This window comes from Taudactylus pleione, unplaced genomic scaffold (genome assembly GCF_031769625.1).
Source record: "Taudactylus pleione unplaced genomic scaffold, aTauple2 ptg000018l, whole genome shotgun sequence".
Taxonomy (NCBI): domain Eukaryota; kingdom Metazoa; phylum Chordata; class Amphibia; order Anura; family Myobatrachidae; genus Taudactylus; species Taudactylus pleione.
The window spans coordinates 20,001,123-20,026,455 of record NW_028284420.1 but is presented as its reverse complement, the minus strand read 5'-3'; the positions used below and the strand labels follow the sequence as shown (position 1 = coordinate 20,026,455).

At 47.0% G+C, this 25,333-nt stretch overlaps 1 protein-coding gene across 1 annotated transcript in view; it reads right to left on the bottom strand.

The window, feature by feature from the left end:
• The window catches only part of COL20A1 (collagen type XX alpha 1 chain), a 206,761-nt gene that overhangs the window by 76,150 nt on the left and 105,278 nt on the right, over positions 1-25,333 (bottom strand). The window contains exons 21-23 of the mRNA XM_088442024.1: positions 17,349-17,487; positions 2,845-2,987; positions 1,064-1,173 (exon numbers count right to left, since the gene is read on the bottom strand). Coding sequence (XP_088298150.1) covers positions 1,064-1,173; positions 2,845-2,987; positions 17,349-17,487 — 392 coding nt within the window. The remainder of the gene's footprint in view (positions 1-1,063; positions 1,174-2,844; positions 2,988-17,348; positions 17,488-25,333) is intronic.

The window sequence follows — 25,333 nt, the reverse complement described above, 5'->3', positions numbered from 1 at the left end:
CCCGCATGCTGGTACTTGGAGAACCACAAGTACCAGCATGCAGGGCATCACCAGCCCGCTGGTACCTGTAGTTTCACAGCAAAACTTATAATTTGCACGGTGTGTGTGTCCTGTGTTTATTTTAATATTGCTTTTGCTGTGGAACTACAGGTACCAACAGACCCATAATGCCCCGCATGCTGGTACTTGTGGTTTTCCAAGTACCAGCATGCAGGGGAGGCTTGGTGGGACCTGCAGTTCCACAGCAAAAGACAATATTTTCAACACTTTCAAATGCACTACACTACATAATCAACCCGGCACCCACTGTCCAGGGGTGTCAGGGAAAGCCCCAGGTTATCAAAAGCCTGTTTTTCTTCTGATTACCCTATTCAGTTTTGGTGACTGTCCTTGACAATGCTGCAGCAGTTTGAAAAAAGCCAGACAAGAACAGCCATTATAAACTTGCTGGACTGGAGTATCTGAGAAAAGCAGGCTAGTGATACAGAATTTATTATTTTATTGTTCTAAACTTACTAACACTCTATAGGCTCCACTTGGTCATCATTACAGGGGGATGCATTTATTATTATTATTATTACTACAATCAGGAGTAATAAACTGACAAACTAGGTAGGGCATGAACTGGAGGCGATGGTTGGGGAACTGTATCTTCACTGGTAAGTGGAGGTTAGTCAATGGGAGGGGAAGTCAGTTCAGCACTCAGTGAGTTTGTACCAAATGAAGGGTAAGTACACAGAGTGAGAGTCGCTGAGTGATAAAAAAGTTGAATATTTAAAAATATCGAGGCTCACGGAAAGTCTGATTTGGCGAAAGAGTGAGTTCCAGAGGAGGGGGCCAGAACTGAAGATATCTTGGAGGTGAGCATCAGAATAGGTAAGCTGGGTAGATTGGGCTTGTAATTGGTGGAAGAGTGGAAAGTGTGGGAGGGAGTGTGGACACACATGTATACATTACAGGTTTACTCTTCAATACGTCAATAACTCATCTTTATCACCCTATTCCATCAACAAACAAATTCTACACCCAACGAAGGTAAAGAGGTGAACATTTCACAGAGAACCTTGTGGAAACTCCCATAGAATATCTTCTTTACTCCTTGCTGATCAAAGGTCACCTCCTGTAATTTGCCCTCGTAGTCAGGGTTGAAATAAGTCAGTGACTGTTTATTTGCTGTTAAGAAGAAATAGAAAATACTACTATGAAACTTATCATATATAGAACATAAAGCCATCAACCTGTCTCAAGTAGTATAAGACCAACTACGAGCTCTACTAGAATTCCCGTTATAGAGTATTATACTGTATTCAGGTACAGTATGGGGGCACTTTGGAAAGAAAGATACATGATAGCATGTAGCTTTTTAAAGGACCAATAAACCTGAAATATCAACATTTTCATAAATGAACCATGAAAGTAAAATACAATACTCAGTATAACCCTGACATTGAACTCGAGCTCCGTTATTTACGGTGAGATGTATCAAAGTATATCCAAAAACTGTAGTTTTTGGATGTATTCATAATTTCTTTCTCCCGTATGTATCTTCAGGGTCCATAGCAGATATCTGGAGGTCTCCATGGGGGTGCCATCTGGCCAAAAGTATCAAGCACCAGAAAGGGTAGCTTTCCTGAGCTTGGCCACGATAGAATTAGCCAAAATTTCAAAGAGGGATCCTTCAGATCCCTCTTCGTTAGTTAACACATATGTAGCATGATGGCCATGCATACACACGACTTTAAAGTTGGTAAGTTCAAGATGATGTAAGTTTATAACCACATATTAAATGCGATCAATAATACACTCAACCATAGTGTTAAATAAAATACAGCTACAGAAATCTGAAGCTTTTCAAATATCTTTGGGACAGTGGGCCTGATTCAGAGGCAAGTCAAGTTGTCATTGAATAGTCAACTGTTCAGTCTTCCGTCACAAAACTGTTTATAAAGAAAGCTGACTAAATTTTTAAACGCCAATTCTTGTGTTGTGTGACGTATCTTTGATTAGGTCGTTAAGCACCTTTGGGTTTAATATGTAATTGGCATATGCCGATAGGAAATATAAAGTAATCCTTAATAATTGGATTAGCAACACAAAACGAGAGGCAAGCAGACCCCATGTTATGCATGTAGAAGCCAGATATAGCAGACCCCATGTTATGCATGTAGAAGCCAGATATAGCCAGTACATACTCCCAACACAGAACCATCACATAACTCCCTTTACAACATTTTCTAGGAGTCCACTTAGTGCTGCACTGATTTCTGATAACTTTTTAAAACTATTTTTTCACACACAATCCTCCCAGTAAATGTCATATCACACTACTGCCCCGGAACCACAGTACTGTATCTTATAACACTCAGCCCAACAGTATCTCTCACATACAGCTCTACTGGTATATATTATACACAACAAGTTCAGCACTACAGTATATATGACATAACACAACCCTCTACCTACATTAAATATTTCTCAATACAAGCTCTCCTCAATATATATCAGTCCTCAATGTCCAACCTAAAATTTCAGAACAGGGTTCACAATTTCTAATTGTGTCTCTAAACCCAGTGTACTATCCTTAATTCCAGTCTATAATAATAAAGTAAAATGGAGCCCAAATCATGGTACATATTAGAGGGTGTCAAAAAGAACAGCCCCCTCCCACCCCTGCGCTGCTAGCGGTCAGCTTGGCCAGCTGGGCACCAAGGGACAGCTAAACCAGCAGTCTTACAAATCGGCAGCCCAATCGATGACTCTTTACATATACAATGCTGCCTGGCAGGAATAGATTTCCTCAATACTCCTGACATTCAGATATTAAATACATTCGGAACACCTTACGGTCCAATATAATCCCCATGACTGGCTGGAAATCTTCATCTGTCAGCTGCCAGACAGCAAATGGTTCCCGAGCAGCATTTGGAGGTAAGCGAAGGAGGAAGCTGAAGCTGTGCTCTGGGGGAACCCCATTAGGATGATTTTCCCTGAAAGACACACGAAACAGGAAACCATGCTAGACTGTACAGAACACCAACAAATTAATGTAAAACAAAGTAATCAAATTATTAACTAAAACAACAACAACTTGACATATGTATGCACAGAAGTCGGCACAGGGGGTACCGCTTCAGCACTATCCCCTCCGCTGGGTCATGAACTACTCCATCCCCCCTCCCACCAAGACATAGACTACTCACCTGTACGGCCACGTGAGACCAGGTGAATAGTGTATGTCCCGGAGGGATGGGGGCACAGTGTAGACCATGACCCGGGAGAGGAAGAAGTGCCAAAGCAGCATCCCCTGTGCTGGCTTCTGTGCATGCCTATGAACATGAATCAAACTTATGTGAAATCTAAAAAATCTAAGCAACAATCTGATTGGTTGCTATGGTTTAGGGAAAATTGTGCCCTGAAAAGCAGTAACAGTAATCAGTGGTGGATTTTACCTAGACGCCTTCAATAAAATCTGCCACCCCAGTGACTGCCTAGCAGTGGCAGTGGTTTCCCATTGACACACTGGACAGGCAGTCCTGGGGAAGTGTTTTACTCCCATTGGGGGCAGGGGTTTTCTCACCCCTAGGACTACCAGTCCAGACTGTGATAGCAGGAAGCATGTCCAATGGGAAGTCACTCCCATGTTATTGCGGTAACCCTATATGGGTTCTAGGAGCTGCAGCCGATGCAGTCCCTAGAAGCAAGCTGGTTGATTTATGCGCATGTGCAGGATTGCGATCCGTTGCAGGCAACGCATTTGCAGTTTGGAAGACATCCCCCCTGGCAAATATTAGTAATTACTATTAGTAATTTAGCCCTTGTCTCATTAGATATTCAACGGGATGACTGCATATTTTGCTGGCCAAACAAGGGCTGATTCTCTGACTCAAGGTAAAAGTATGAACAAGATTGATCTCAACTAGATCAGAGCTGAGACAAACATCAATTCTCTCTGTGGACTGGAAATGGCCATGTGCCCCTCTTCCCACAATAAAGACCACCACTATAAGTCATGGCCTTATACTAGGGGGCATGCTCAACCATCTGGGGGGGGGGTCATTCCTCAATGGTTACCCTCTACAGAAGTTGCAAGGCATGCCATAGGGGTCGTCGTCAAACCATCTTGGAGGAATGGTTACTGCGGAGTTGGTCAGCAGTAACCATTAAGTATGTGGTACTTAAATTCTACAGCATCGGTAAGGGCAAAGAATATCCTCCACCTCCAGCTTTTTGTACTGATTAGGGTATAACTTTTTGTCTTTATAAATAGTTTATTTCTATGGATTTGTAGTTCATTTGTTGATAAAAAAAGAAGCATAGTATAGATTCAAAATAAACATTATATTTTTTAAAGCAAAGACATTGACCAATTTCTCACATTCTGCATATGTGTGGCTCTATACTGTATACAGAGCCAAATGTCTACAATATTGTGTCAGCAATGATTGATCTAACATGTTACACATAACAAACAAACGCTTTTTATTGCCAGAGGAAGAGAAGCAAAATTGTGTATTTTACACAGCAGGTGGGTTGGGAAAGCATAACTTCATACAGTGTTCAGAGATAAAGAACAGTTCAGCTTTATGAATTCACAGATTTACAATAGGTAAAATTAACATATTAAATGCTGGGATTAAACCTGTAATAAGTGATATAACACATTGCATTGTCCCAAAAGTTTTAAATATTTCCATTTTTACTATAAATGGCTCTAGAGGTACCAAACGTGTGGTCAATATGCATAAGAGTTCAAATGTCAGCAAAGAGAACAGATCTACAACATTTTCGTGTTCAAAGGCTAAAGCGTTTAGGAGATTTGCCTCTATGAAAGAGATTAATATTATCTGGTCTTTGTAGGATAAAGAGGAAGGATTAAGTGCTGAGAATGCGTATGCGACATGAAAAGACGCAGTCACTCTCCCCTCCCTTGAAAGCACACAGCCCACGCTTCCAATTAACTTCCTATCCAACAGAAAAAGAGTCTCGGCCAGGCCAAGAAAATGAGATGCTCCTATTTCTTGGTAGATGAAATGTGAAGCGAAGCGAAATGGAAATGAAAGAAGAAAGAGGTTCTGGGAAGATGAGAGAAACAGAGGGAATAGGAGATGGTGGGGAAAATACAGAAGGTGAAAGTGAAGAGGAATTAGTTGTGGAGAAGGACACAGTGTGGCAGAGATTACGAAGGAGGGGAGCCATAGAGAAACTTGGAGGATACATACTACAGGTCAGTTTGCCTTGTGTGACAAACCCTTTTGGAAACTGGTGCATAGGAACAGGACACTTCAGAACTGGTACAGCACTTCAGTGCCCTGGGCAGGACCCTGCACCGAACCCTAACTCCTTAACTTCCCTGTACATGTGAGAACATGATGTCACACGCACTGCAAGGAGGTGCAGGAAGCTGGCAGCTATCCTGGTGTCCTACAAGTTGGGGCTGCAACCATACTGCAACACGGCTTTGCCTGCACCACTTGCATCGCTCTCAATAAATATTGAAAATAAACTTCCAACTGCTCTGAAATTTGGGTTAAGAGTGCTAATGCAGAGATTAATGTACACATGTTTGTGGGACACCTTGTGCTTTTTTTTTTTTTCTCATACCGAAACTGGAAGCCCGAAGGTTCAAGATCCCGACAGGAGGTGGTAAGTAGGGTAACCCTTCCCTGTCCCCCCCGCTTAACGCTAACCCTCACTTGGTGGTGCCTAACCCTAAAACCCCTTGGGGGTGCCTAAACTTAAGACCCCTCGGGAGTGCCTAAACCTAACCCCCCTCCCACACCATAAACCTGACCCTCCCGGGGGGAGTCTAACCCTAACCGCCCTCCCCGTAGCCTAACCCTAAAGCTCCCGGGGCGGGCGCCTAACCATAAGTCCCCCCGGGGTGGCTAAACCTAACCCTGCTACTAGCACTACCCTTTCCCTGGTTACCCTCGTTTGAGATGCCAGCTGTTGGGATTTCGGCGTGGGGTTAAAGATAGGCGTCTGGCTTTCGATACCTATCTTTAGTCCCAGGTGATTCTAATGTCGGGATTCCGACGGCCGGCATCCCGGCTGTTGGCAATGTCACCGCATCCCTTCTCCGGCATGTGACTGTGTCGGTGTAACTGGGCTGTAACGGAACATTGTTGTGCAGGCAGTGTTCAATGGGAGTTTGTTGACACAGCTGCTGGCTAGGCTGAATTTGGTGGAAGCATAAATACACATTTCCATTAGGGGTGAGCGGGTTCGGATTTCTGAAATCCGAACCCCCCCGAGCCCCCCCGATCCGAGGCAGATCCGAGTCAGGCTCGACTTTTCCCGCCTGACTCGGATCTGAAATTGAGGCAAAACGTCATCATCCCGCCTTCCGAGTCTCGCGGGTTTTGGATCCTATATAAGGTACCCGCGTCGGCGCCATTTTCTCACTCGGCTGTGGACAGTGAAGAGGGAGGGTGGGAGTTAGGGCTGGCTGGGCTGTGTAGTGTAGTGTAGTGTAGTGCAGAGTAGTGTTGTGCTGTGCTGCGCTGTGCTGCTGTTGTCCACTACTTCAAAGTCCATAGGGGCTGGCTGTGTTGTGCTGTGCTGCTGTTGTTAATAGGGGCTGTGTCCACTACTTCAAAGTCCATAGGGGCTGGCTGGACTGTGTTGTGCAGTCAGTTCTCCATAGGGGCAGTGTCCACTCCAAAGTCCTGTGCAGTGTCCCAGTCCTAAAGGGGTGCTGTAGTGTTGTCCAGGGGGTGCTCTGTCCATCAGGGGTGCTCCCCCCAAGTGCTAAAAAAATAATATATTTTCTGTGTTTGTGAATTGTGTGCGCAGTAGCCGCACGTGCATCAACAAAGGAGCAGCGCCAAGCGTGCTCCTGTGTCTCATAAGTAAAGAGCCGGCTGGCTCATTTCTTAAAGGCTGGTGTAACCCACAAAGTGCACTACTCTCCAGCAAAAATAAAAAAATATTTTCTGTGTTTAGCCGCACGTATATATCAAATCGATATAACATAAATGGAGGACCAAACTTTCTCCGATAAAAATAAAATAGAGAAAGATCAAGAACCACTTCCTCCTAGTGCTGAAGCGGCTGCCACTAGTCATGACATAGACGATAACATGCCATCAACATCGTCTGCCAAGGCCGATGCCCAATGTCATAATAGAGGGCACATACAATCCCAAATGACAAATTTCAGGAAAATGACCTTGAAAAAAACATTTAAATCAGCTGAAGAGAAACGTAAACTTGCCAATATGCCATTTACGACACGGAGTGGCAAGGAACGGCTAAGGTCGATCCCTAGTATGTTCATGACTAGTGGTTCAGCTTCACATGACGATGGAAGCCCTCCTCCCACTAAAAAAATCAAAAGAGTTAAGCTGGCAAAAGCACAGCGAAGAACTGTGCTTTCTAAGAAGATATCACAAATACCCAAGGAGAGTCCAAGTGTGGTGGTGGTTGAGATGCCTGACCTTCCCAGCACTGGACGGGAAGAGGTGGCTCTTTCCACCATTTGCACGCCCCCTGCAAGTGCTGAAAGGAGCACCCACAGTCCACTTGCTGATATGCCAATTGAAGATGTCACTGTTGAAGTACAACAGGATGAGGATACTGGTGTAGCTGGCGCTGAGGAGGAAGTTGGCGAGGAGGATTCTGATGGTGATGTGGTTTGTTTAAATCAGGCTCCGGGGGAGACAGTTGTCCGTGGGATGAAAAAGCCCATCACGGTCATGCCTGGGCAGAAGACCAAACATTCCACCTCTTTGGTCTGGCAATATTTCTATCCAAATCCGGACAACAACTGTCTTGCCATATGTACCTTATGTAAAGGTGGAATAAGTAGGGGTAGGGACGTCAACCACCTAGGAACATCCTCCCTTATACGGCACCTGCAGTGCGTTCATAATAAGTTACTGTCAAGTTCAGAAACTTTGGCTAAGACCGTAAGCAGTCCAGGGACACCTAAATCCCGTTGTCCTGTTGTATCCAAGCGCCTGCAAACCACACCGTCAACTCCCTCCTCGTCAATTTCCTCCTTAGTCAGGATCGGAAGTAGTCCTGCAGGCCATGTCACTGGCATGACTGACTCTCCTATCAGGGATTCCTCCGGAGGATCCTGCATTGCTACGCCTCCTGCTGCCGCTGCTGCTGTTGCTGCTGCTGGGAGTCGTTCATCATCTCAGAGAGGAAGTAGGAACACCACTACTTTTACAAAACAATTGACCCTCCAACAGTCCTTAGCGAAGAGGATGAAGTACAACAGCAGTCATCCTGAAGCAAAACGTATAACTGAGGCCTTGACTGCTATGTTGGTGTTAGACGTGCGTCCGGTATCCGCCATTAGTGCAGTGGGATTTAGACAATTGATGGAGGTAGTGTGTCCCCGGTTCCAAATCCCGTCTAGATTCCACTTCACTAGGCAGGCGATACCGAGACTGTACAGAAACGTCAGAAAAAGTGTCCTCAGTGTCCTGAAAAATGCTGTTGTACCCAATGTCCACTTAACCACGGACATGTGGACAAGTGGAACAGGGCAGACTAAGGACTATATGACTGACAGCCCACTGGGTAGATGTATCACCTTACGCAGCAACAGCAGCAGCGTCACCAGTCGCAGCATCTCAGAAACGCCTGCTCGTTCCAAGGCAGGCTACGCTGTGTATCACCTGTTTCAGTAAGAGGCACACCGCCGACAACCTCTTAGAGAAACTGAGGGAAATCATCACCCAGTGGCTTACCCCACTTAGACTCTCCTGGGGATTTGTGATATCTGACAACGCCACCAATATTGTGCTGGCATTACATCTGGGCAAATTCCAGCACGTGCCATGTTTTGCTCACACAATAAACTTGGTGGTGCAGAATTTTCTGAAAAGCGACAGGGGCGTGCAGGAGACGCTTTGGGTGGCCCGAAAAATTTCTGGCCACTTTCGCCTGACTTTCACCTGACTCAAGCGCAGTGGAGAATGATTTCCGTGTTGTGCAAGGTTCTCCAGCCCTTCGAACTTGCCACACGTGAAGTCAGTTCAGACACTGCCAGCTTGAGTCAGGTCATTCCCCTCATCAGGCTTTTGCAGAAGCAGCTGGAGAAAGTGAAGGAGGAGCTAAGACGGAGCGATTCTGCTCGGCATGTGGGACTTGTGGATGAAGCCCTTCATTCGCTTTGCCAGGATTCCAGGGTGGTCAATCTGTTGAAATCAGACCACTACATTTTGGCCACCGTGCTCGATCCTAGGTTTAAAGCCTATGTGGTGTCTCTCTTTCCGGCCGACACAAGCCTGCAGAGGTGCAAAGACCTGCTGGTGAACACACTGTCAGCTGAAGCGGAACGTGACACGTCAACAGCTCCTTCTTCATTTTCTCCCGCAACTGGGGCTGCCAGGAAAAAACGTAGGTATCCTAAGCAACCCGCTGGCGGTGATGCAGGGCAGGCAGGACCAAGTTTGGACATCTGGTCCGGACTGAAGGACCTGGCAACAATTTCTGACATGTCTACTGTCACTGCATATGATACTGTCACCATTGACAGAATGGTGGAGGATTACATCGGTGACAGCATCCAAGTAGGCATGTCAGACAGTCCATACCTGTACTGGCAGGAAAAAGAGGCAATTTGGAGGCCCCTGTACAAACTGGCTCTATTTTACCTGAGTTGCCCCCCCTCCAGTGTGTACTCCGAAAGAGTGTTTAGTGCAGCCGGGAACCTTGTCAGCGAAAGGCGTAGGAGGTTGCTTCCACAGAATGTGGAGAAGATGATGTTCATCAAAATGAATTATCAACTCTTCCAGGGAGACCAGCCTCCAGAACGTACAGAGGGACCTGTGGTGGTGGATTCAAGTGGGGACGAGTTAATACTTTGTGAGGATGAGGATGTACACACTGAAGAGGGTGAGGAATTGGTGGATGAGGAGGATGAGGATGACATCTCGCCTCCGTAGAGCCAGTTTGTGCAGGGACACATTAATTGCCAGCTTGTTTTGTGGGGGCCCAAACGAACCAATCATTTCAGCCACAGTTGTGTGGCAGACCCTGGCGCTGAAATGATTGGTTTGTTAAAGTGTGTATGTCCTGTTTATACAGCATAAGGGTGGGTGGGAGGGCCCAAGGACAATTCCATCTTGCACCTCTTTTTTTTCTTTGCATTATGTACAGTTTGGGACCTAGTTTTTCAAACTGCCATCCTGTCTGCCACTGCAGTATCACGCCTAGATGGGTCACGTGTTTGTGCCGCCCACTCGTGTCGCTTAGCATAGTCATCCAGCTACCTCGGTGCAACATTTTGGACATAAAAACACTATTGTGAGGTGTGAGGTGTTCAGAATAGACTGGAAATGAGTGGAAATTAAGGTTATTGAGGTTAATAATAGCATAGGAGCAGAAAAACCTACAAATTCTGTGATTTTAGCTGTTTTTATCCTTTTTTTCAAAAAAATACAGATCCAAAACACAAAACCCAGAACCCAAAACACGGAAGGGTGGTTTTGGCAAAACCAATCCAGATCCAAAACACGAAGAAAGATCCAGATCCAAAACCAAAACACGAAAAGTGGCCGGTGCACACCCCTAATTTCCATATGCATCGGTTGCACCGAGTATACGTTGATGCAAGTGCATTCTGGTAATGTTGAAGGCTCTGAATCTCAGCATACAGAGCACACAAACAGTCCAGGTTTTAAGGATAGCCATACTTGAGCACAACTATTTTAATTAGTACCTCAGTTATTCTGAATTAAACAACTGTGCTCAAGCATGGCTATCACTAAACCCTGGACTGTTAGTGTGCCTTGAGGACCGAGGTTAGGAAACACTGGTCTAGATCATAATTTATCTGACCAAACAGTCTGTTGGAAAAATGGTGGATTACATTCAGCTACCAGTCACTATTGAAACAAAACTTAAAAGATGTTTTCCATCTTCACAGCATGGAGGTTTGCAGAAACACCCAATGACTCTATACAAGTATAACAGCAGTGCTGACTGCCTTTAGACGAAAGCTATTTAGCCGATGGAACAAAACTGAGGATGCAAAGGTCTCTTTCAGCCAGAAATTTTACTCAAGTCCATGGACCCTCCACACTTTCAGTGCTTGTACACAGCAGTAAATCTAGTTTTCAACAGAGTTCCTAAGCTTAAATTTGCACCTGGCAAATGGTGGTGACTAAGCCCTAAACTACAGATGTGTTCTCATACCCTCTGGCTTCAGTCTCGCCAAACAGTCACTCTCAGCGCCAGGTCCTGGGCGAATCGGCTGCATCAAGCAGTTTTTTGCTCAAAATGTTCATCTTAATCACACAAATAAACCAACTGGAAGCGACAAAGCTACTTTGCTAGATTACACTGATCAATATTATATGAAACATATGTACATCTGTGTGCAACTGAGCCTGTATCTGTATCTGTATATGAAATGCTTCGATGCAGCAGCAGCGGCTTTTTCTGACAGCAAGTTCTGTTGTGCTTATCTGTGATTTTGAACGTATTTAAAATGAATTCCTGTGCGGTTAAAGCCGCAGCCTAGCGTCTCTGGTACACTCTGAGAGACTTTTTGCTGCGTCTTCGATGCGAATAAGGAACAATCGCGCCGAGTGTCTCTTGCGCCATTTGACATACTGGGGCTAGGAGATCAATTTACTAACAGATGATTTTGATTTTCTGTAGCTCTTCAGTCGAATCCCAGTTTATTTCCAGTTGATTTTTAAAATGGGGTATGTACTAAAGGCAAAATCTACTAAAAATCGTCTGAAAACAGACTTTAGACTTAAATAGAACATCGTCCAAACCATTGGTACTTTAACATAGAGTTCTATAACAAACCCCTATTTACGAACAGTCGATTTGAAAATCAACCTCCAATCACTAAAATTAATAGACACATCTGAAACAGGTCTATTTAACTTCTAAACCATGTGGCTGGAGCCTCACTATGATGCCTATAAAAAGGGACACAGCCATGTGGTGCACTCTGGCTGTATTAATCATGGCAACTCAAGGCTGTGCAATGCTGTATATTTTCCTGCGGTATGCAAATCACCACCTGACTGAAGAGACCCAGAAGCAGCAAAGAGAGGAACCTCAGCAACTTATTGAGATAGCCCAGAGATAACGCAGGCCTAGGTTCATCCTTGGTATGTTAAATCTCAAATCATTCTCTGCTGGCGAGGTCATACAGATGTTCTGCCTCAGCTGTTCCAACTTAATGATGCTGTATGACCTCATCAATACTTGAGCTAGTCATTGCACGCAGTGGCGGTTCTAGGGGTGGGCTAACAGGGCAGTCGTCCGGGGGCGCCGGCCTCTAGAGGGCGCCACTGAGTCCCCAGAAGGTAAAAAAAAATAAAACCCATAATAAAAAAAAAACAGCGCCGGTCCCCCCCGCGTTGCCGGGCGCCCGCTGATATTTGTTATCAGCGGGCACCTGGCTCCCTCCCTGCAAAGGCAGCCGAAGCTTACTCCAGAGCTCCGGCTCCCGCATAGAGCACTATGGGAGGGACGTCATGAAATCACGTCTCTCCAATAGATCCGTGGAGCCGGAGCTCACTCCAGAGCTCCGGCTCCAACAGAGAGCACTATGGGAGGGACATCATGAAATCACGTCTCTCCCATAGTTCCGTGGAGCCGGAGCTCACTCCAGAGCTCCGGCTCCAGCAGAGAGCACTATGGGAGGGACATCATGAAGCCATGGTCGGACCTGACGGCAGCGGACGCAGGAGCGGGGCCTAAGGTAAGTATTGTGTTTGTATTTTTTATTTTTCAGAAGGGAGGCATGGGGGCATTACTACTAGGGGCATGTCTATAAGGGGGCATTATACTGGGGACATGTCTATAAGGGGGCATTACTACTAGGGACATGTCTATAAGGGGCATTACTACTGGGGACATGTCTATAGGGGGGCATTACCACTGGGAGCATGTCTATAAGGGGCATTACTACTGGGGCATGTCTATAAGGGGGCATTACTACTGGGGGTATGTCTATAAGGGGCATTACTACTGGGGGCATGTCTATAAAGGGCATTACTACAAGGGGCATTACTACTCGGGGCATGTCTATAAGGGGCATTACTACTGGGGGCATGTCTATAGGGGGCATTACTACAGGGAGCATGTCTATACAGGGGCATTACTACTGGGGGCATGTCTATAAGGGGCAATACTACTGGGGGCATGTCTATAGGGGGGCATTACTACTGGGAGCATGTCTATAAGGGGGCATGTCTATAAGGGGGCATTACTACTGTGGGCTTGTCTATAAGGGGACATTACTACTGGGGCATGTCTATAAGGGGGCATTACTACTGGGGACATGTCTATAAGGGGGCATTACTACTGGGGGCACTACTATAGGGGGCATTATTACTGGGGCACTACTACTGTGGGCATTGTATTAGGGGCACTACTACTCAGTACTGTGGGCCTTGTGTATAAGGAACTAATTTGGGCATTGTGTAAAAGGGGCACCACTGTGTGTCATAACATGAATAAGGGACTAATGTGTGGCGTAATTTGAATTGGGGATACTGTATTATAAAGGGAATTACTGCATGTGGCATAATGTGCTATACAGGGCATTACTGCATGTGGCATAATGTGTTATACAGGCCATTACTGCATGTGGCATAATGTGTTATAAAAGCCATTACTGCATGTGGCATAATGTATTATAAAGGCCATTACTGCGTGTGACGTAATGTGTTATACAGGCCATTACTGCGTGTGGCATAATGTGCTATACAGGGCATTACTGTGTGTGGCATAATGTGTTATAAAAGCCATTACTGCGTGTGGCATAATGTGTTATACAGGGCATTACTGTGTGTGGAATAATTTGTTTATAAATGGCATTACTGCATGTGGCATAATGTATTTATAAAGGGCATTACTGTATAAGACATACTGTGTAAGGCGCATTACTGCACATGGCAATTATTCGCCACGAGGGGAGAGCTTGGGGGAAGCCCAGCACCTTCATAAGTGCTGGGCACGCCCCACAGTGTGATGAATTGGGGGTGTTCCGCAAGGACACGCCCCCTTTCCGGAAGCGCGTGTGCTTTCAGCGCGTGCAGAGGAACGTAATCTACAAAAAGTTATTGTTTTGTTTTTTTTGGGAGGGGGGGGCGCAACTGTGAACTTTCGCCCTGAGCTCCACAATGTCTAGAACCGCCCCTGATTGCACGGTCATGTGACGTATCAAGTCTGCACAAGCTGCTTTGTGTCTTGCATTTCTTTTCAACTGGCTCCTTTCAGATAGTGTCTGGGAACAGTGGCATCCCTCCCCGCAGTGACACCCGATGCGGTGAGGGATGCCAAGCGCGCGGCGCAGAAAAGGGGGCATGACCTTGCGGACAGGGGGCGTGGCCTCACAGAAGGTCAGTGGTCTTGCAGCCTGAACCCCGGCCCGTGGTTATCACTGGGGTGGTGACGGGTGCCGGAAGTGCAGAGTGCTGGCTCCCTGACTTTGACAGGAGCCGAGTGCTGCACTTAATGCCACAGTGCAGCACCCAGCTCGTGTCACTAAGGGGGAGCCTGCACCTCGGTGTCACCCCTCGGTGGGTGACACCTGGGTGCGGGCCCGCATCTCCCTTGTGACGCCACAGTCTGGGAAAGTGATGGGCATATCACAGCCAACCTGCCACATCTGGCTCTTGCATCTGCCTGTTGCGTCCTGCTTTAGTTTTGCCAGAAGACCTGTCTGGGACTCCTGCTCCTCCTCCTGCATAGGCTCATCAGTCAAAGCCTTCTCTCTAACCTCCACTCTTTGGCCCTGATTCAGAGCCGGACGCTCTGACAGAGCGCTCGCTCTGAATCAGGGCCATCCCTCCTCCTTTTTGGAGCGGCCTCCTGGCCGCGATTGTCAAGACCATCGCGACCATCGGGCTTGCAACGAGACCCTTGCGGTAGGGTCTCGCTGCCGCAAGCCCTGGAGTGCTTTTGGCTCTATCAGAGGCAAAAGCACTCCCACTTACATCACTAGTGATGTCAGTGGGGCCGGCCCCAGACGGTAGGCGTTCCCATGGGAACGCCTCCGTCTGGGCAGCCACGCCCCCGGCACGCCCACCAAAGGGGGCGTGCTGTCAATAAACATCAACAGCAAGCCCCCTTTGGTGCGAGACCCATAACGACGGCTTGGCCATCATTATTCGGGTCATGCGCACTTGGGCAACATCGACCCGCTTGCGAGCACTCAGCGCTCGCGAGCGGGTCTGAATCAGGCCCTCTATCTCCTCCTGTCTCCCTCTATTTTTAATTTAAACCCTTAGGGCCTGATTCAGCATCGATAGCACATCTGCATTTGCACGCACACGCTAGCTACGAAAATCTGCTAATGAATGCAATCGCACGGCAACCGCAGCTCTATACCAAGATGCCCATCACTGTATTAAGTCGCCCACTTCCCATGACATGCATCCGCAAGTCAGCAAAAACATTGTTAACATCGAGTAACATCGGAACCATTCGCACAGTTGTGGTTGACCTGACCCTACCTCACAAACTGCTAAACTTCCCGTCACCATCTAGACCTCCAGCAGCGCATACAATCGTAGGGGCTTAATTATGCACGACCCTATAACGGCATTCAAATGCACAGGCACACCTGCGTTCAGCCGACCACCCCCCCCATCCATCCATCCCCAAACGGTCACTTCATGTCAATCACTCTGTGAAGACTCTGCATGCTCACTGCGATCAATTCCGATCGCAGCAGCCGATTCGCGTACGCGCACTGCGATGTATACGCATGCGCAGAATGCTAACATCGGCCAGCTGCGTTCGAAAGCAGCCATGCGATCCGTGCTGAATCAGGCCCTTAGTACACTTGACAAAGACAAACAAACAAGTTTACAACACAAACTACACTGCCACTACTCACCCTTAACATACACACAAACACTGACAAGACCTTAAATTAAACAGACTGTAAAGCAAAAAAAAAAACTGAATTCAAACTCATAGAAAAGGACAATTAGACAACTTTCACCACTCAATACAACGGTCACCTACTCAATTAATCTGCTTTCTCCTGCCAGCACCTTTCTCCTCTCTCCAACAACTACACCCTCAGTTGTTAGGGTGTTTTTCCGAGTTTATTATAAGGTGTGTGGGGGTCTTCCAGTACAAGTGACATGCGTTGGCAAATAGGGATACATTTGTATAATGAAGTTGATTTTCAGTCGATTTTAGTGTCTATAGGAGTGTGAATTCACCAGATTTAGAACTTCAAATGGAAATGACATCACCAACGATTTTATAATAGAACCAAATAATGATTCTAAGTAAATACACTATTGAGAATAGACACACAGGAGATGATAATCGGCAGAAATCGGTTGATTTGAGTCGATTTTGAAACGGATCCAAAAATCAACTTTTAGTAAATTTACCACTAGGTGTATGAGGGGGATGTTGTTAGCATGCCGGCAGTCGGGATGTCGGTACTCAGACTACCGACGCCAGAATCCCAGCGCCGGAATCCTGAGCATCGGCAGCCTGATGGTAAGGTTTAGGGTTAGGCACTAGTGGATGGTTGGGGTTAGGTTGCGAGGGGCGTGGGTTAAGGTTAGGCAGCAGGGGGGGAGGGTTAGACTACGGGGGTAGGGTTAGAGGGAGGCTTAGGGGATAGAGGGCCTGATTCAGAGCCGGACGCTATTTGCGCTCGCTCGTTTAGAAAAAGGGGCCGGCTATTTAAATTGAGCGCTCGCTCTTTGCGGTCTGTTGACGCCTCTATGTCTGAGCAAGCAAACGAAATATGCGCTCGCTATTTTGTAAAGACGCCCCCTGGCCGCTCGCATCCTACGTCATCTCCGCTATTTATTTGATTAATCGAGTATATCGAAAGGCGTATGAACTGCTCGCAGTGTTTGTGGTTGGATTTTCCTACCGCAATCATGCGACCAGTTCAGGCTAAGAAACAACCAAGTGACGTGGTCGATGACGCTGCTTTTTTAATTATGCACACCCTTAAAACGCCCGTTTTGACCTTTTGGCACGCCTGCGTTCGGATCTCCACTCCCCGTTTTCAAGCACCTTCCCCTGTTACCACCCACAAACGCCTCATTCTGTCACTCAAATTAGCAGGCATTCGCTATTTTGCAAGCACACAATTTCCGACCGCAATGACTGGTTCGCGCATGAGTATTACAACCCATACGCATGCCCAGTTGTGCGAACATCGCTTGGAGCGAACGAGCGGCCGCCTACGAGCGGCTCTGAATCAGACCCAGAGTTAGGTTACTCACCTAGTTGGGTTGGGATTCTGACTGTCTGGATGCCGCTGTCGGTATTGTAACCGCCGGCATACAGGCCGCCGAGATCCCCTATCCATGTGATTCATACTCCATGTTTATATATTGTATAAGCACTGCCACATCCCTTGAATTTCCTACCTTGTCCAAACAGTAAGCTGGATATTCTCCGAGATTGTAAAAATCCTGGATCCTCCTAAAACAAAGGCGTCAAGAGAGACCCCATTGATAGAAAAGTAATGCTTCTCATCCAAGCCAAAAACTGCCATCATGTCGTAGCCTGGAAAAGGAGACACAGAATGTATAAATGATACTTAAACCATGTATAACTGTTCTCTGCAATAGGCAACATACAGTACTACTGTTCACAATTCTCCAATATTCAAATAAGACTATATAAAACATAGTAATAGTGTACCCCTTCTGTATGAGAAATACATCTATGAAAAAGATTTAGGCCAGCCAAAGACAGGCCATTAGTACCACTAAGCCCAAGTGTTGAGAGACCAAATTACTGATTAATTTACTGTAGTTACACAGGCTGATAACATATTTTGACACCATTCACCAACATGTCCACAATGATGCTATCAGGTTATATATGATTATTATTGAGCACTGCACTTTAGCACCAATGTATAAAAGATATGTTGTGACGGGAATCAGCTCAAAGGTTTGGTCAGTGCTTAGCACTTTGTTGAGAAATAAGGGTCTGCACCCAACAAACTCATGGGCTAAACATCAAAGTACTTTCACTGTCAGCATCAGGAACTGGAAATCAACACATTAGAAGCCCTCATTCAGGACACTAGCATACTTCCTGGCCTACCTGTATAATCAGTAGTCAGCTATGCTGTTCACTTTCTTTAGTGGCTGCACACAAGCATACAAGTACTAGAATCAGGGGCATAACGAGGCATGTGCAACAGGTTCCACCACACAGCACGCAGGGCCGAGGAGGTAGCATGCTCACTGTTCTAGCGGTACCCTTTTCCAGTTTGGCCCCCAACTTTCTGCTCCCGATGCTTATTTTATGATGTCATGACATCACATGCGCTGGGATGGGGGATGGCCTAGGGTGCAGCTTCGGCTGGTGTCTCTACTCAGCCACTTACTCTGGTCTCTCTCTATCTCTCTGTATAGAATGATTCTCCATATTTCCTGTCTTGTACAAATCGCTCTCAGTTATAAGATCAACTGTCTGTCAGGACACGTAGAGGGGTCTATTCACTAAGCCTTGGACAGAGATAAAGTCGACGATTGGCTGGTACCTTTATCTCCAGCCAAGGCTTAGTAAATAGACCCCAGACTCTCTTACCTGCCTCACACAGTTTACATCACATCCTTTTACAGGGCTGTGTACTGAACTCTATATAACAAGCTATCTCCTCAGCTTTTCTTTAAGGGTATACTGTATTTATTATCAGATCCTAGACCCGATAATTGTAATTTCTTATCAATGCTATTCACGGCAATAGAAAATTATAGATCACCAAGGGCTGCAGTCCTCTGTACATAAATGCCAGGGATACCAAATATTTGCATTTACCCCCTGAGAACATGTGTTTGGGGGTTATCCCCAAATAATAATTGATAATAGGCCATATGACCTTCTGTCTCCTGCAAGAGTGTCATCATTGGGCCAACTACTCAGCTCCTCGCTGAGCATCTGTCTGGCAAGTTCAAGTCTCCTGTGACAGATATTTTGTCTGTCTCCAACTTTAGGATGACTGGAAATTGTACAGATGGTTGGGGCGATTACCCTTCGCCCCGGATCATCACAGATTGCCGGTACACACTGGTTCTCAAACTCGGTCCTCAGGACCCCACACAGTTCACGTTTTGCAGGTCATCGAGCAGGTGAACAGGTGTATTCATTACTTACTGACCTATTTTAAAAGATCCACAGGTGGAGCTAATTATTTCACTAGTGATTCCTCGAGGAGACCTGGAAAACATGCAGTGTGTGGGGTCCTGAGGACAGAGTTTGGGAACCTGTGTACTAGACGGTTTAATGAATGACAGAACACCTCGTTCTGTCCTTCATTAAAATAAGGGGTGAGCGCGTTCGGATTTCTGAAATCCGAGCCCCTCCGATCCAAGTCAGGCCCGACTCGGAACTGAAATCGAGGCAAAACGTCATCATCCCGCCTTCCGGGTCTCGCGGCTTTTGGATTCTATATAAGGTACCCGCGTCAGCGCCATTTTCTCACTTGGCTGTGGACAGTGAAGAGGGAGGGTGGGAGTTAGGGCTGGCTGGGCTGTGTAGTGTAGTGTAGTGCTGTGCTGCGCTGTGCTGCTGTTGTCCATAGGGGCTGTGTCCACTCCTCCAAAGTCCATAGGGGCTGGCTGTGTTGTGCTGTTGTTGTCCATAGGGGCTGTGTCCACTCCTCCAAAGTCCATAGGGGCTGGCTGTGTTGTGCTGTGCTGCTGTTGTCCATAGGGGCTGTGTCCACTCCTCCAAAGTCCATAGGGGCTGGCTGTGTTGTGCTGTGCTGCTGTTGTCCATAGGGGCTGTGTCCACTCCTCCAAAGTCCATAGGGGCTGGCTGTGTTGTGCTGTGCTGCTGTTGTCCATAGGGGCTGTGTCCACTCCTCCAAAGTCCATAGGGGCTGGCTGTACTGTGTTGTGCAGTCAGTTGTCCATAGGGGCTGTGTCCGCTCCAAAGTCCTGTGCAGTGTCCCAGTCCTAAAGGAGTGCTGTAGTGTTGTCCAGGGGGTGCTCTGTCCATCAGGGGTACTCCCCCCAAGTGCAAAAAAAATAAATATTTTTTCTGTGTTTGTGAATTGTGTGCGCAGTAGCCGCACGTGCATCAACAAAGTAGTGCCAAGCGTGCGCCTGTGTCATAAGTAAAGGGCCAGCTGGCTTGACCGTTAAAGGGTGCTGTAACCCCCAAAGTGCACTCCAAACCAAATAAAAAAATATTTTCTGTGTTTGTGAATTGTGTGCACTGTGGCTGCACGTGCATCAACAAAGGAGCAGCGCCAAGCGTGCGCCTGTGTCCCATAAGTAAAGGGCCGGCTGGCTCATTTCTTAAAGGGTGGTGTAAACCACAAAGTGCACTAGTCTCTAACAAAAATAAAAAATTATTTTCTGTGTTTGTGTGCGCCTTAGCCGCACGTATATATCAATATAAAATAAATGGAGGACCAAACTTTCTCCGATAAAAATAAAATAGGGAAAGATCAAGAACCACTTCCTCCTAGTGCTGTTGCTGCTGCTGGGAGTTGTTCATCATCCCAGAGAGGAAGTAGGAACACCACTACTTTTACTAAACAATTGACCCTCCAACAGTCCTTAGCGAGGAGGATGAAGTACGACAGCAGTCATCCTGAAGCAAAACGTATAACTGAGGCCTTGACTGCTATGTTGGTGTTAGACATGCGTCCGGTATCCGCCAGTAGTGCAGTGGGATTTAGACGATTGATGGAGGTAGTGTGTCCCCGGTTCCAAATCCCGTCTAGATTCCACCTGCATCCTCAAAGCAGCAGTGACAAGCGTGCGTCTGTCTGTTAAAGGGTGGTGTAACCCTCAAAGTGCGCTCCACAAACAATAAAAAAATTCTTCTTTTTTTCTGTCTTTGTGAATTGTGTGGGCTGTAGCTGCACCTGCATCCTCAAAGCAGCAGCGACAAGCGTGCGTCTGTCTGTTAAAGGATTACATCGGTGACAGCATCCAAGTAGGCATGTCAGACAGTCCGTACATGTACTGGCAGGAAAAAGAGGCAATTTGGAGGTCCCTGTACAAACTGGCTCTATTTTACCTGAGTTGCCCCCCCTCCAGTGTGTACTCCGAAAGAGTGTTTAGTGCAGCCAGGAACCTTGACAGCGAAAGGCGTAGGAGGTTGCTTCCACAAAATGCGGAGAAGATGATGTTCATAAAAATTAATTATCAACTCTTCCAGGGAGACCAGCCTCCATAACGTACAGAGGGACCTGTGGTGGTGGATTCCAGCGGGGACGAATTAATACTCTGTGAGGATGAGGATGTACACAACACTGAAGAGGGTGAGGAATCGGTGAATGAGGAGGATGAGGACGACATCTTGCCTCCGTAGAGCCAGTTTGTGCAGGGACAGATTAATTGCCAGCTTGTTTTGTGGGGGCCCAAACGAACCAATCAATTCAACCACAGTCGGGTGGCAGACCCTGGCGCTGAAATGACTGGTTTGTTAAAGTGTGCATGTCCTGTTTATACAACATAAGGGTGGGTGGGAGGGCCCAAGGACAATTCCATCTTGCACCTCTTTTTCTTCTTTGCATTATGGCCCTCATTCAGAGCCGTACGCTCTGAGCAGAGCGCACGCTCTGAATGAGGGCCGGGCTCCATTTTCATGGAGCGTCCTCCTGGACGCTCGTATAGCTGTGGGTCACCACCCACAGGCTATACGAGCGTGCTTTGTGATGGCCGCGATGGTCGAGACCATCGCGACCATCGAAATTGCGGGCCGGAGCCTGCGGTTGAGGTTTTCAACCGCAAGCTCCGGAGTGATTTTGGCTCTATCAGAGCCAAAATCACTCCCACTGACATCACTAGTGATGTCAGTGGGCCGGCTGCTGACGGGAGGCGTTCCCGTGGGAACGCCCCCGTCAGGGAGGCACGCCCCCGGCACGCCCACCAAAGGGGGCGTACTGTCAATCAACATTGACAGCACGCCCCCTTTGATCGGACACAACGAGCGAAGGACTTTCCTTCGCTCGTCGCGTCTGGCGCATGCGCACGACGGAGCTCCCTCCGTCGCGCGCATGCTCAGTGCATAACATCGACCCACTTGCGAGCGGACAGCCGTTCGCGAGTGGGTCTGAATCAGGCCCTATGTACTGTTTGCGGCCTAGTTTTTCAAACTGCCATCCTGTCTGCCACTGCAGTGTCACTCCTAGATGGGCCACGTGTTTGTGCCACCCACTTGTGTCGCTTAGCATAGTCATCCAGCTACCTCGGTGCAACCTTTTGGACATAAAAACACTATTGTGAGGTGTTCAGAATAGACTGGAAATGAGTGGAAATTAAGGTTATTGAGGTTAATAATAGCATAGGAGCAGAAAAACCCACAAATTCTGTGATTTTAGCTGTTTTTATGCTTTTTTAAAAAAAAATACAGATCCAAAACACAAAACCCAGAACCCAAAACACGGAAGGGTGGTTTTGGCAAAACCAATCCAGATCCAAAACACGAAGAAAGATCCAGATCCAAAACACGAAAAGTGGCCGGTGCACACCCCTAATTAAAATGCACTGCCACACACACTATCTTTTGGTTGACCATGCAGCACGGTCAATCATAAGATCTCATATATTATCCGTGAAAGCACGCAATTGTGCATACACACAAGACAACGTAGACGTTTTGTCGTTCATAAACGACAAATCATCCCGATATGGTTCTACTGTGTTCCCAACTAAGGCCCTGTACTGAGCAGTTTGTGGTCACATCAATTATGTGTCTTTAAGACCTACATTTCTGGTTTGTATTTATTGGTTAGATGTTTTTGACAAAATATCTCCATTCATCCTAGTTTATTTCTGTAAAGAAATGAGAAGATAAAGGCAATTTTATTACTGTCTGCTGAGTGAATGAGTGTTGAGATAGACTGAATAGGCTGAAGAGATAAGAATTACTCCAACAAGTGGGAATTTTATTTTCAGAAAAGACAATCATTATTTCATTTTGTGTGAATGCTGGGCTTGCCCTTAAAAGAAGAAAAACTATTGTACAAAGAGTGCGTATCATGTCTTTATCTCTAAGTCCTAAAACATTGTAGAACTTAATGCTGCATTCCCAGGGAGGGAAAAAAAAAAGAAAGAAAAATCACTGAAGTATCAGAGGCCACTCCATGCAGACATTGTTTCTGAGGGGCCTATTCATCATACCTAAAGTTTCTCTGGAGGTAATTAGGTTTAGAACTCGCATGGAGTTTTACCTAATTACCAGAGGAATTCATCATTCCTCCTCCCTATAACTATCTATTCCGAAAAGCTGTCATTTTTGCGATGACAGATTTTCGGGGAATAGATAGTTATCACTCTCTACACTAACTTATCGCAGCTGGAATCCGTGCTGCGCATGTGCTGTTACGTTTGTAAAACCAGCGCATAGCAGCACTACCTACAGATGCGGTAAGTTTGTGTCCTCCCCTCCGCTCACCTGCCCCCCCTCCAGCACTGACCTGCCCACGCAGCAGCCTCCGGCTCCTTCTGCTATGCTGTCACGTGTTCTTCCAGCAGAACACAGTACTGTTTAGAAAAAAAAATATTTTTTTTTTCTTCTAAACTTTATTGTGTTGTGCTGGGAGAACACAATGTCAGCATAGCAGACGGCGCCAGAGGAGAGACCAGAGCACCAGAGGAAGACGCCGGGGGACCTGCCCAGCTGGAAGCAGGTAAGTGTTACTTACTATACGCCACCTCACAGTGGCGTATAGTAACACCATCAAATTCCGAAAATACATAATAAATACATAACATGTTTTTTATGTACGTAAGTTGAAGATTATGTAATAAACTTTGTTTTAATAGATTACATTAAGTTTGTGCCCCCAGCCAAAAGAGTTTTGTTTTCCTCTCTTTTCTTGATACTTCAGTTGAAAAACAATCTAAAGCAGCTTTTTAGATGCAGACGGCTGAGTTGATTTTAAAGTTCTCTAAATACAAAGGGGGCAATCAGTGGCGTCACAAGGGGGGTGCGGGGGGTGCGCGCCCCCCCCGGGTGTCACCCTCCAAGGGGGTGACACCAAAAGCCGCACCCCCCTGCCCGCACCCCCCTGCATGCGTTGCCGCCACCACACTAATGCAGCTGCCCGCATCCCACAGTCTGCTCCGGGCAGCAGCGTATTGTCACGGAAGCAGCTAGATCCCTCACTGCCACACTGACTGTAGCTATACTTCCTGGTGGCTGGCCCTTCCCCCAGACCAGCCACCTTACAAGGAGCTCAGAGCAGCCAAGGGCAGTGCATGCCTGAACTGAGCTCCGTGCTTCTCCGCTGCTCTGCCTCTGACTCCTCAGTCATTACACTTGAAACAGGCTTCAGCAAAGGCACACTTAGACAGAGGTAAGGGGGGGGGATGGGTACAGAATGACAGAGAGGGGAATGTCTGTGGGGGGCTCACTCACAGAGGGGAATGTGGGTGGATGGGGCCTTACTGACAGGAATGTGTGGGGGAGCTCAACTGGGGGGAATGTCTGGGGAGGGGGGCTCATTGACAGAAAAAGAATGTGTGTGTGTGGGGAGGGGGGCTCACTCATGGAGCGGGGAATGTGTGTGTGGAAGTGGGCTTACTCATGGAGGGAAGTGTGTGTGTGGAGAGGGGGGCTCACTGACAGGAATGAGTGTGTGGAAGGGGGTTATTGACTGAGGTGAATGTGTGTATGTGGGGACGGGGGCTCACTCACGGAGGGGAATGTGTGTGTGTGGGGGGAGGAGTGCTCATTGACAGAGGGGAATGAGTGTGGAGAGGGAGACTCATTGACTGGGGGGAATGTGTGTGTGCAGGGAAGGGGGCTCACTGACAGAGAGAAATGTGTGTGAAAATCACAGAGAGAAAGAGGGGAATGTTTATGTGGCGGGGAATCAGTGACACAAAAAGGGCACAAAGTAGAATGTGGGAAGATTGCTGAGAGGGGAATGTGGGGGGGATTGCTGAGAGAGAGAGAGAAGTGTGGTTGGGGGGTTGCGGCTGCCTGATACAATAAAGTTTTTTTATTTGAAGGGGTGCTGGCTGGGGAGATAGAAGGGGTGCTGGCCGGGGAGATGCTGCAGAACTGGAGTTGTAGAAACATGGTGAGTGGGGGGCCCTGCCTATTTTGCCAGTCCTGGTCACCACGATTTCTGATGGTCCCAATTTTTTTTTGGTGGAGGAGGGGGCGGTGTCACCGTACGTTACAGCACCGGGTGACACCAACCCCTAGTGACGCCGCTGGGGGCAATCATTAGCTTTAGTATAGAAACAGACTGCACAATATGATTAATGTATTTTAAATTTGTTATTACCTGTTACATTGGGGTTTTGTCAAATTCCTCAACCTGAAAGTTTAAAGGACTCATCATTAAGAGATGACCAAATGCGGTCTAAATTGTTCTTCTGGAATCAGCTAAGACCCGATGGCCCGGTACAATCCTAAACTGATT